Source organism: Megachile rotundata, chromosome 16 (genome assembly GCF_050947335.1).
Source record: "Megachile rotundata isolate GNS110a chromosome 16, iyMegRotu1, whole genome shotgun sequence".
NCBI lineage: Eukaryota > Metazoa > Arthropoda > Insecta > Hymenoptera > Megachilidae > Megachile > Megachile rotundata.
In genome coordinates, this window is record NC_134998.1 from 2,447,676 (window position 1) to 2,461,554 (window position 13,879).

The following is a 13,879-nucleotide window of genomic DNA, read 5'->3' on the forward strand; positions in this document are numbered from 1 at the left end:
CCCCTAGTTTTAGCTATGAACGTCAGAAGTAAAAATTATAACTCAAAACTTTTTTATATCAACAAACATTCAACTTTAACTTATATGTTAAGCATATACGCTTAACAATAAAACGTGATGAGTTTTTTCTTTAAATGAATATATGCGGCTAACAAAGAGTTAAATGAAAGTAGTAAACTGTTTGTATAGAACGTCCTTGTCCGGGAACCCAAAGAGAAAAACGTCTAAAACAAGTAAAAATTATTTATTGCAACGAATTTACGAGGGGTTCGAAGGGATGAATGATTGTTTGAGGAAGAAGCGTGAAACAGGTAGGCGAGGGTGAAAATTCAGCACCGCAGGTGTCAAAACCCGGCGCCGGCGCCTGTCCGACACCCTTTTTCTCCAGTTTTACCTGCACGTTGCGGGTCAACCGATCGTTGCGCAAAAATTACGGTCCGTAAACGGATTCGAGACAAAAGGAAAGCCTCGAGGCTCAAGTGTTAATGCTGTGACGGTGTTTCCGAGAGGGGTGTGTGTTTGCTGTTCGTTTAGCGTGCGACTGAATTTCGTGTTTCACGATACGCATGCAAATACACGGTTAGGGTGCGTATTTTCTTTTTTGTTTTCTACGGAAAGTAGAATTCTCTTTGGAACTTTCAGTTCACGGAATCAATTTTTGATCGGTGGTTATTTTGATTAGCTTTATGATTAGCTTGCTTTGACGAGTTTGTGACGGTTCCAATGTGATTTTTGCTGAAATTTTTAATTCTGTTTGAAGTTTAAATCAAGGATTGCAGAGTACAAAATTGATGTAACACTTCAACTTTCATTGTTTTTTTTAAATTTTTATGAAAATAAACTTGAAATGTGAATTATAAAAATTGCGTTTACTTTGTAAATTATTGCAAATTAAATTATGGAAATTGTTTACTATGGAAATTATAGATATAACATTACTTAATAAACTAAAAAGAAATTATTATACTTGTTGACTTGTATTTGTTTCTCCTAACATGCACATAAGTAAATATTTATAAACATATCATAGAATGATTTTGAAATTTTAATTATTCTTAATGGATGATATTCTTTAACAATATGTAATAATGTTTAACAAGCCTCAAATAAAACATTCACATGTAAAGAATTCATATTTCAAAATTTCATTTCAACGAATTAAACATTGTCTTTCACATAATAATATTTAAAAAAATATTGTTACAGTTTAATAAATTGTTAAATACAATTTAACAAAAATTAATCGCATACTGTATAGATTTGAAAGAAAGAGAATATTTTACTCTTCTAGGGGTTAGATATATGTATACGTCAATGTTAATTATCTTGTGGATGAACGTTCTATCTTCTAACTACATAGCTAACACGAAAAGATCAAATTAGACACCATTGTTCTATTGTTCTAAGTTTAAAATACCTGCTACTACTTTATAAACCTGACATTTGTATAGAACATTTACTGAATGAAGATAGAAGAAGTATTCTTTGCAATTTTCTGAGGAAATAAAAGCAAACGTATAACAAATATACAAATACAGATAGTACATTTACAGAAATAGTAAGAAAACCATCAAAGTAATAAAAACACCATTTTTCTATATTTAAACACTACTATTCATTTCAATATGTTTAAATATCTCGTGGTATTATAGATTTAGTCAAAAAACATTTATTGTTGCATTAAACCGAAGGATGAGTATAAGTCCTATAAGCATTTTGAATGCAAAGGATTGAAATATTAGTTTTTTGTATATTATGCACGAATTTGTTAAACAACCGTTTAAAATTGCTATAATTATTACATTATAAATTGCAATTATGTATATAAAATTGCAAGCATTATTATATTATAAATTACAATGATATTCTGCACATAAAATTGTAATTATTATTATACTTTAAATTGCAATTATATGTATAAAATTGTAACTATTATATTATGAACTGCAATGATATTGATATTATTGTTTTAGTGTAATAAAATTTGTTCTTTTAATTCCACAATATAATAAAAAGAAAGATCAGTAAAAGAATTTGAATGCAATGGGTGAATCTTCTGCAGCACCTGACCCCTGTATCTTTTTCTTTTGCCCCAAAAACCATCTCTCCCTTTGGAACCATCGATACTCCTACGATCCACCTGTTCTCCCCCTCCAGTATCGCATGATAGAATATAACCAGCCACTATAAAGCGTAACAGCCGGTTAAAAGGAAGCCAAGACCGAGACCCTCGAAGATTAAAGCACACTGACACCTTAAAGGCCAGGTTAGAATGGGCGCCCAACGCTTGAAAACGAAAAGTCAGGTTTTGTAAGGGTTGAAATGCAAGGGTTAGTTTGTTGTCAAAACATTTCATAAAACTGTTGATTTAAGGATATGTATATAGATTTTTGAATTTGAAATTATCTTAATATCTTGTTCTATATCATGCCACACTTGTCACAGTTTAAATTTAATAAACTAGATTCTTATTTTCACAGCTATTAACTTTTAGCTTCACCCCGATAGAAAGTAAACTAACAATCATTTTTCTTTTGTTTCTTTTTAGAATTGTAACGATAAAGCAACTGTCTAGAAAATTGTGGTTTAAGGGGTTAAAGGGGTGGTTATGTTAACACGTTGATTATTATAAAAATCACTGTTATCAGTGCAATGACCGAAATTTTGAATTTAATGTGACTGAATTTGAAATGAAAAGAAAATTTGTAATAATATCGTTATCGAATTCGAATTGTATTTCACTGTTACAATTTCAAGATAAAAAGTGTTAAAATGTTTTGTTTATTTTGCATTCGACAACCCTCAATTGTGCAAATTATAGACGTAAATTTAGAATTCAATTAGTTTAGAAATATAGGTTTATCGCACATGAGTGAATCACTATCGCTATAAGTGAGTCACAAGCATGCCTCGTATTATTTTACATTTATATTTATATACATTTTACATATTCATAACTAAATATGTAATTATTATATTTTACTGGTTAAATCATTTAAATATTTCAGGTTCAAATTCAGCGTAGCTTACAAGTACAATTGTAGCTAATATACAATTATTTCAACGATATTTCTTTCATTTGTTGGAACAACTGAAACGAGAAATACCCTCTTCGGTTTAATCAATAGCAACCACATTCCTTTGAGTATCCTGCCGAAGCTCATCTTGTGGCGGACGAACAGTACACCATTGATTTTAAAACCTTCCATTCTTACAACTGAACTTTTTAAACTCACAATAAATTTCATGTTCAATTAATGAAAAGGTTAATAGTAATTAATCATATAATACTAATTGCATATTGCAAAAAATTATCTTCAATACAAATTTCTGAGCTGAATATTTTGTAAAATATTCGATTTGTAAATATGTCAATAATGGTAATTTATTTCACCCCAAGTAATGATGAACATATGGATTATATTGCATTTTGAAACTATTCATTGTACCATACTAATTGTATTTTGTTGAAAAACATTATTAATGACACAAATTGTTCAGTACAATATTTACTATTTTGTAAAATATTCGACTTACAAACATTTCAAAAAAGGTGGTCCATCTGATCCGTACTAATGAAAGACAGAAAAACTATATTTTATTTCTGATACCATATTAACTGAATCTTGGGTACCAACCGTATTCATAACATAAATCATTCGATACAATATTTACCATTTTGTAAAATAAGGCGAAGTGGGGTAAGTGCAGACTGGTTTTTGTAAAGTTGGTATTTAAAGTAAGTATGTTCAGTCTGCTATGTAAATACTTAACGCTGTCGATATCGAACGCTTTGCACAATTACTACTATTTAATTAATATTAACTAGGACCTTAATTTTCCTTGTACATTTTGATTTTGATAGGAAATTGTTTAAAATGTCAACTACTCTGCACTTTCTCCGAAAATGGGGTAAGAGCGTAACTTGAAGTTAAATACCTTGAAACTTTATTTCATGTGCAATGGGGCAAGAGCAGAATTATTAACAAATCTGCTATAAAATGCTTCTTACTGCATTATGCAAGTACTCTATACTGCAAAAAAGTACTCTTAGTACTCTTAGCTGCAATATAAAAGGGGATATAGTGAAACAAAACAAGGAAACAAAAATACTAAATGAAGAAATTTCGCTTATATTGTAATAAAAATAGCCTATATGTATACGCACTTGCCCCGATTTACGAACTTACCCCACTTCACCTTACACGATTTGCAAACATTTCAAAAAAGATGGCCCATCTAATCCATACTAATGAATGACAGATGAACCATATTTTATTCTGTTATTATTTCTGATGCCATACTAACTGAATCTTCCATACCAAGCATAACATAAATTCTGCAATACAATATTTCCTATTTTGTAAAATATTTGCAAACATTTGAAGAAAGGTGTCAGGCCAGCAATAAAATTCTCACCGGCGACTTATGATTCATAAAGAAACGTCCCATACAAGAACTTCGTTCCGGCTATAATTCAAGCCTGCGTTTCTAGAACACCTTCCTCGAACGATGTCATCAACATCGTCCCAATGGAGGGCGGAAAATCGGCCAGCTTCCAAGCCTACCCTTCCCCGTAACACTAAAAAGACACCGGAGAGGAACGCTGACGTTTCAATACCTCCGTCCGTATCCGATAATACCGAACGAAAAGCGGATCGCGTAAAGCCTGACTCCGCTCTGAAACGCTCGCAGCGTTTCAACGTGTGCAGCTATAAAAACCGCGTCAGCTCGACGACGAGAATACAATCGTACGCGCGCGTGTAGCGCGCCCGCGCTCGCGTATACAACGCGGTGGGGAAGCGGATAGAATATTCACGCGGCATATAAAATCATAGAGACACGAGTGGCTCGCTATAATAATGCATAAGGAGGCGGGGACGACGTTGACGCAGGCCACGCCCCGCGCAGCTCGGCCGCCTGGTAGGAGAACCCCGCGAGCCGGAAGGGGAACCGACTCAAACGGGAAGTGGGGAGACAGAGAAACACAAGCGAAACTGAAGCAGAAAATCATCCGAGGCTGTCACACGGAAAATCTCGCTTTTCCTGCGGATCAGCCGCGTCGCAGTTGAAGGAAAGCATCCGGATAGATAATGAACGCGTTCACGATGTCGTTAAGCAACTGTGAATAGCAGAAATACTAATCAGACCGAGCGAAATAAGTTTGCGATAGTAACGATTTTTCAAAGGCCGATCACCTGTGTATTTCAACATTTCTTTTACGAGAGTAGTGACTTTCTACCGGAAATTTGGATTTGTTTGGAACTGTGGTGCAGGTTAATGTTCGATTTTTATTTGTAGGTTTGCACATTTACAAAGTTTACAAGTTTTCATGTTTAGGGGTTTTAGATATTTGGGAATTAAGGGGTTGAGGTTTGCATATTTAGAAACTGAAGGGTTTGAAGCTTGTGTATCTTGGAACTTGAGTGTTTGTAGTTCAGATATTTAAAAATTTAAGGGTTTGTGGTTCAGATATTTAAGAATTTAAGGGTTTGTGGTTCAGATATTTAAGAATTTAAGGGTTTGTGGTTCAGATATTTAAGAATTTAAGGGTTTAAGATTTAGATATTCAGAGACTTAAAGTTTTGAAGTTTATGCAATTAGAGACTGAGGGGTTTGAAATTTATATATTTAAAAACTTAAGGTTTAATGTTATTTTAGACTTGTAAGGAAATGAAGTTTAAGTATTTAGGAATGTACGGGTTTGAGGTTAAGGTATTTAAAAAGAATTGGTTTAAAGTTTATGTAGAAACTTAAGGATCTGTATTTTGGATATTCAGAATTTTTTGTTTTCAAAGTTGGAGACTTTCGAGTGCCAGAATTGAATAATTTAGAGATTTGGAAATCTGAGGATTCAGACACTTGGAAATCGAAGAAATTTTCAATTTTCGAAGTTTGAGAATTTGAAAAATTGTAGAAATATAGTGATTGGAGATTAGAAAATTGACGGCTTTAGCATTTGTGAGTACGACAATTTACAAATTTAGAAATCTGAAATTTAAAAATATAATTTCTAGAAAAAATTTAAATATAATTTTAAACATAACTTTTTAGATATTTAAAGATGTAAAAACTTGAAAGTTACGAAATTTAAAGATGTAATTCGAAAATTAAGACATTTATACAGAAATTTGAAAATTGAGAAATTTCTAAATGTAGAAACTCTAAGATTAAGAAATTCGAAAATTCCAAAATTTGAATGTGTAGTAATTCAAAACTTCAGAAGTTTGAAGATATAAAAATTCAAAAGTTCCGATAGTTAAAAGTGTAGTAACTCGAAAATTGAAAAATTTTAAAATGTAAAAAATCGATAACTTGAAAATTTTCATCAAAATAGTTTCAGGTGTTTGAAACTTGAAAATTTGCGAAAGGTGCAAATATTAATTTAAAACGATCCAAACAAGTTTCAACTTTCAGAACACATTGAAATCTCTTTGAGCGTCTGCTGTTCGGAGCCTGGATGTTTATCGAGAGAGGTAGATGAGTCGTTTCAAAATGGCGGGAACCATAGACGAATGATTGATTTAATATCCTTCAATTAATTGTAGCAGTCACCATTAATTTACTGTTATTTCGATGTAATTAAATACAAATTAAGATTTTTATTCGTATATTTCAAATAAACTTTAGTAGAAATTACATGGATTTTTACGGTTTTACAAAATTAAATTGTAGACAGCAAGTTTTATGATTCAGATCACATTGTTAACAAACTGCGTAATTCAATCACAAAGATAAGATGTCTATATTTTTTCTGAAAAGAATGGAATAAGAGAAATGGTCGTCAGGCGGACAACGTTAACAATAAAAAAATTGATATTATCATTAATACATTAAAAATACTGATTTTATATGATTTAATTATTAATGTTTCTTCTCGTTGATTTACTATTGAATTTGTGATTTTATAAATACAATTGTTATTTTTTATCGAGATGTATAAGCCAGCGATTTGAAATATATCCAATGTTCAAAATTGGTTTGTTTTTGATTTCTCGTTCGAACAAATTATATTAATTCTGTGGTTTAGATAAATCGTGTAATCTAACCTAACCTAATTAACAGTTACTATAATTTAACCTAGTTCTAATTAACTTCGATAACTGTAACTTATCTTAACCTCATTAACCTAAATGACTGTAATCTAACCTAACAAATTATAATTTAACTATTGTAAGAGCTAACTGACCTAACCTAACACTCACTGATAAAGTTAAACTAAGGAACAGATGATTCCTTTGAAATATATCAATTCAATCACTATAGGATCCATAAAATTTTGTAGAATTTTTGTCAGAATATAACATCCAGAAACTTATAAAATTTTCCAAATTTGAAATCCATTTTGAGGGAAGAGAGTCTGATACGTTTTCTTGTAAAAACAAAAATTATGACGTCGATAATTCTCATTTAGTTTATTCAATAAATATTTCTCTTCAATTGTTATTCCCTGTTGTATAATCAACTGTCACATAAATTATTTAAAAATGTCTAACATATTTACAACCGTTGGTGTAGTATGCATCACGTCACGCTTATTCATATCCCGCTGTTGCTTATGACTTCTTCCATTTTGTATCTTTAATAAACTTGTTTGGATAATTAATAAAGCTAGTCATAAAATTGAATGGTACTTAAAACTGTACTCCAGATTGTATAAAGACCTCATTTATTAAAATATATAAATTAATTTATTTATTTCTCCATTTCTGTTATTTATTACTATTGTTACTTTTTCTATGAACTTTTTTATCATTAAGAAATTACTAGCAACTCCAAAATTGTTTAATACAAACGAAACCTGCAATTTCATAATACATAAATCGTATTCGCGATGCAACTGTAAGATCTTTTGAATCTAAAATATGGATTCATCATAAACAGGTAACTACAAATTTTCGTTTTAAAAATCCTTCGTGGAATAATAATTGCAGTCAAGCAATGGCGAATGCAGGACAAATGTTCCTACTACGTATCACGAATCATTTCTGTAACTTTAGGTAATTTTCCTTTTACACATGTACATACGTCAACTGCACCGAAATAAAGTTTAGGATTGACGTATACACATCGAACTCAGAGCAACTGTTCCTGCTATCAATAACGAAGTACTTTTCAGCTAATTTTGGTTAATTTTTTATTTGGCACGACATACGTGTCAACAGCACCGAAATAGTTTTTGATTGACGCGCATACACGTCGTACGCTTTCAGTCGTTTAAATGAAGATTTTTAGTTTGAGGCTCAGGACACATGAACCCGGCCGTGAAAGCGTTAATTTGTAACTTCGAGCGAAAGCTCGATAACCGTCGTAATGAATACCTCATAACACCGCGGCGTATCGTGTTCCCACGTCAGACACGCAAGGAGCGATTAATTTACCATCGCATACGCGAGCTGGAATAGCGGCGGAAGTTGAACGCTTCACAGGGTATACGAATACTTTTTTCGGCCAACTGTACTTATCGAATTGATTCAGATTCATGAGTACACATTGAACTTGATCCCACCCCTAGCGAGCGCGTTTCGTACTGGCAGCGAGGGTAAGTGGGGAGGGAGTGTCGTATCGGTGGGGATTGCCCGGAGTGGGGGAGAGAGTGTGTGCGCGCGCAGGTGTCTCCCCTCCGTTCTCCCCACTCCTCGCAAGACGGTCAGCGCAGGAGAGGGGCGTCTCGACGTCAGGCCCAGAGCTGGTCCGTCCGTCGTCCGGCCGACTCGAGGCACCAGAGCCGCGGATTTCGCGCGAGATATAGAAGCATAAACACACATACACGGTTCTCGCACACGCACGTAAGCACGCAGCCAGCCAGTCATCGAGGACCTCGCACGCACGCACGCGGTGTCCCGCGTGGACAGACGAACACAGAGAGAAAGAGAGAGAGAGAGAGAGAGAGAGAAAGAGTCGCTCGCTCAAGCACACGTGCTCACCACACGGGGGTGGGTGTCTCTGTGTCTGTGTGTCTGTGTGCATGTGGTACGTGTGTGTGTCGGTCGGTGGTCCAGGGTAATAAAGAAATCGAGAAAAAAAAAGTTCAGTGTGTGACACGAAATACAGTGTGGAACAGAAAACGAGCCGTCTAGGCGCCACGTGCCGTTTCGAAGAAACTCGTTCGAGTGCGCGGGATGGATCGAGTGTGTTGCTCGCCGAGTTGAGTCGCGTTTTCTTTTCCGCATGCGACCGTTCAGGAAGTGGATTAACGGGCGCGGGGAGGTGCGGCTCCCTGACAAGTGTCGATGGTGAAGTACAGCAGTGAATCGGTTAACCAGCGAGCGGAGTTACGGAGCGCGGAACCGATCCGGTCCACGCTGACGCGCGGGCCGATGACGTGTCCGCCCGTCTGAACGAGATTTCGCCCGGGAAAATATAGCCGATCCCGAAGATCGCCGCAAGCACAGGAATCAACAGGCAAGAAGGGATGTCACGGAGAAAGCAAGCCCGACCGAGCCGTGCCCACCTCGAGGAGGATCTTGTCCAGCAGGGACCTCTGCTGATCAATGCCGTGGGAAGCTTGAACGAGACCCGTAAGTGATAATTATCAAGTGCATTCGTTAAACGACCAAACATAGAACAAATTGTGCAATTAGTGCCATGCGAATTGGATAGGGTTACAGTGACCCATCCTTCGGCCACTCATTTTCCGGAAAGTGAAATCGGTTAGGGACTCGTTCATCCATGTGCAGAATCTATCGAAGAATTGTGAATTTATTGGCAAGTGGATGGACTTAGGGCTTGTGTTCTCGGATGTTCAAAGTGTGGACTCTGTCCAGTGTCGTCGTTTAGGAGTTCCGAGTATATTGCAATTCTGTAGGTACATTCTGTAAAACCATGATCGTAAAGGGGTAATAGGTTCATTCGATTTCATGAAAGTGCCTGATGTGCTCTGTTATGGTACTCTGCGATCAAATTATTCTGTCCTCTCTTGTTGGAATCTGTTTGTAGTTCGACTACATTTCGAGGGAAATAATAAAGTACATAAACACGGTGAAAACGATTGTGCTGAACATAAGGGTCAATCCAACTCGAGCCGACGGCGCGTCACTCGCGAGTGTCATCGGAACTTCATTCGCGATCGCTCACCGTCGGACTTCGCGCGTCGCGACGCTTTCAAACACCCTTTGCTACGACCCCTTCTCTGAATCGTGAAACGAACGTTTTATCGTCAAAAACAACTCGTGCTTTCACGCTTACGACAGTGACGCACTTCATTCTCGAGCTTCTACTTTCTTCATGTAGAAAAGGAAATGGAGGGCAGACTGCCAAATAGCGATTCTACTTTCAACTAACTGAAATCGAATTTTCTACTTTTCGAGAGTAGTCGATGTTTTGACAACTTTGCTCGAGATTTGTCTTGATTAGTGTTCGTAATTGATACTTTGGAGTCGGTTTTATGTTACCGGTCTTTCGAGGTATTTTTGTGTCGCCATTCTATTTTCAACAAACTGAAATTGAAATTTGCACTTTTTGAGAGAAGAGGAAATTTTCACAACTTTGCTTGAGATTTTTCTTGATTAGTGTGCCTGATTAGTACTTTGAATTTCATGTGACATGGTCTTCGGACGTATTGTATCGTAAATCATCAGAGTGGGAACTAATGTTAAGAGTTTGTTATAAAACTTCATTTTGCAGTTATTTTATTACATGTGTAACCATTTTTGAATAAACTCTAGTTGTCAACGTAAATTTGAATTAATTTGTTACTTTTGTATTATAATTTGTATCATAGACGTGATTCTGAGTCAGTGTTGGATCAACATTTTTTGTTAGTCTAGAAAAGTTTGATAAGTGAATTATATTTGACATATTATCGTTAGAGATAGGAATTCGTAAAGAATATGAGGAATATGAAAAACTGAGAAGAATAGTTTGTCGTTGTTTTTTGGTGTATTCTGAGGTCAATCCGGCATTGTTTAACAGAACATGGAATTTAAATGATTTTGTAACGAAATACGTAAATTTAGGTAGCAGCTTAATATATCCTGCTTTTTATGCAAAATTTCATTGTTCAACGAATTCGATTTATTTTATCGCGGTTGAATTATGGATGGGATTAGAATATGAAATTTGGCCAAATTTTCAACTTCTTAATTGAAATAAATAAAATAGGTTCAAAACAGAATGTAGCTGAGTTTACAAAAATATTTTTAAAAATTTTGACAAATTCAATTTGTTATACAAGATTTGCAGTTTTTGCAGCATTTAATTTGTTTTTAGTGGTTGATGAGTAATCCTACCATTAATAATTGAAACATATTGAAATTTGTATATTAAAAATTATTCTTTTAATGTCATTAATTTAATATTACTATTTGTAGTAACATTGAATATTATTATTTTTAATATTTAAGAATATTGATATGAAAAATGAGTACCTGTTATATTTTTACAAAACTTGCGAAATTGTTAATGCAAATATAAAAATACATAAATAAATGAATAGAATATGTATATTAAGGGAAGAGTAAATATTAATAATTATCTTCAAAACATACATTGATGTAAAAGTATGAAAAGTTAAAATATTTTTACAAAAATTGAAAGAACCAAAAAATTAAAATTGAAAGAAAATTAAAAGCTCTATAACAAAAGTTAAATAAATAATTAAATATCTCCATATAATTAGAAAGTGAATATCAAAGATAATAGATCTCAAAAATGATTATTTTGAATATTTTAAATGAAGGCAAAAGTGTTGAAGGATGTGTTTGACGATGAAGTGTTTTTACAAAATGACAAAAAGTTATTAAGTATACACGAGAAATAATAGTCTTAACGTGAAAAGTCCTAATTATTTTCTGAAATGACGAGAAAGCGTATTTTAGTAACAAATTAAGACAAGAAAGTGGTATATTACGTTGACGTTAATTACCAAACTGACTGTTGTTTCAATTATATTTCTTCTGCGGCTAATTCGAAAATATTATTACATTCAAATAATTCAGTTTACAATGCATTTCTAAGAAATATCTGCATCTTGTTATTATTTATATTTAATAAAAGAGGATGATTTAAAATATGACAATATTAGTGTATATGTATTGTTTCAGAAGAAATAATCGTATTTAATATGACACACCATAATGTGCATTACTGACACTCGACTGGCAGATTTAAGACCCAAATTTTAAATACGTTTTAGATCAAACTGACAACACTTGAATGTTACTTTGACAATTATATTCTTTTCACAATTTGGAAGGAAATCGAATCGGTTATATAGGTAATAAAGTAATAATAAATAAGTAGTAGTCTACTAATAAAGTTGACTTTTGTTATATTGCTACCGACGGAGCTGCAACAACATTCTTGCAACTGGCAATGTACGGAAAAGAAGTTTTGTATTACTTCGTGAATTTCTGTGTGCACAGTGTTAAAAGAGCATAAGTGTCTGTGAAGGTTCATGTAAATATGGCAATATAACAAGAGTCTTCTTACAGCACAGTTTAAAAACGATAAAATATTTAAAATAACAAGTCTCTTACAAGTTGGTATTATTTGAACAGACTTTGAGTACAAAGATATTAAAAAATAATAAAGACTTTTATACGAAAACATATACGAAGATAAAAGTAAAAATTTCGAATGGCACAGTTATTCCCAAAATGACTGATCGTTTTTAATTTCAATAAATTATACTTCATTTATTACTTTTGTAATAATTGCATTTTATTTTCTTGTTTCATTCGGAAATATTTTAATACAAAATTATTTTAATATTTAAATATTTTTCATTTACTCACAATTTTTATTTGAAAGTTATACAATACTTATTTTTCTATACAAAAAAATATTTTATTGACCCAACATCTAATGTCTGAAGATTAACTGCGACAGTGAAAACGGACATAAGTATAATAGTTAGACAAATGGATCGTTCATTTCTCAAATTTAAGTTTATAGAATTAACATAATATTAACAGTGTGTAGTCTGTTTTTGTTATTAACTATTCGATTAATTAATATAATTGATTGCTAGAATAAACTGCCGTATCTAGTAAAACATATGACAAAATGGACTGCTTCACACAGGTGACAAAAGTTCAAAGCTTACGCAATGTTACGACTTTCTATATTACATTTCTAATGTCATATTAATGGAATCTACTCAAAATTATAATACAATCGATTCGTAATTATTTAAAGAAACTAAATTTGGAAAATAGTTTCTTTCATACGCGGTTGGAAAATGAAAGCGAAGGTGTTGAAATGAAGCGAATCTAAGGCGTCGATCATTGATGACTAGCAAATTAAAGCTATTGATAGTTCATTTTTCAATGATATTGCAATATAATTTTCTGTTAACGATATTTATCATCTATTAACATTGAGTGACACGTTAAAATTATAGACACTTCAGAAACTTCGAATAGTAATATCCAATAATTATATTATTATTATAATATTTAATAACATTCCATTCATTCAGCAAATCTTTAAATATTTCTTAAAAATTAAAATAAAATTATACTTATAGGTCTACATAAAAATACTATAATTATTCAGAATATTAATTATTTAATCGAATTTAACTCATAATGGTGGAGAAATTAGAATTATTTTAGCGCTGTTACAATATCGGTATATTTTATTTATTACAAACTTGTAATTTATACACATAACTTATTATAAACTCGTAATTTTAGTTGGAGTAAATTTGTAAGGTATTTGAGTAAAATAGTTAGATCGATGTTCAATATTTTGAAAAGTAAAAGTTAACTTCTGTATTGACAGAATGGTTCAGTAGTTCACTTTCACTGTCTTCAATTATCGATGGTAGTTGGAAAAAGTTCAAAAATTCCAATTTGCTCGCTCTAATTCGTACTTGGCAGCCATTTCGGAGAACTTAATCCTTTACGGAAAGAATTATGTTATCATTTTGTTT

At 33.0% G+C, this 13,879-nt stretch overlaps 1 protein-coding gene across 6 annotated transcripts in view; it reads left to right on the plus strand.

Moving 5' to 3' along the window:
- The first annotated feature begins 8,673 nt into the window (after positions 1-8,673).
- salm (spalt major) overlaps positions 8,674-13,879 on the plus strand; it is a 112,228-nt gene continuing 107,022 nt past the window's right edge. For 4 of the 6 annotated variants that reach the window (XM_076541707.1, XM_076541712.1, XM_076541713.1 and 1 more), the window contains exon 1: positions 8,674-9,521. In XM_076541707.1, the coding sequence (XP_076397822.1) occupies positions 9,416-9,521 (106 nt within the window). In that variant the 5' untranslated portion in view covers positions 8,674-9,415. The remainder of the gene's footprint in view (positions 9,522-13,879) is intronic. The other 2 variants (XM_076541709.1, XM_076541711.1) reach the window with 1 other exon arrangement.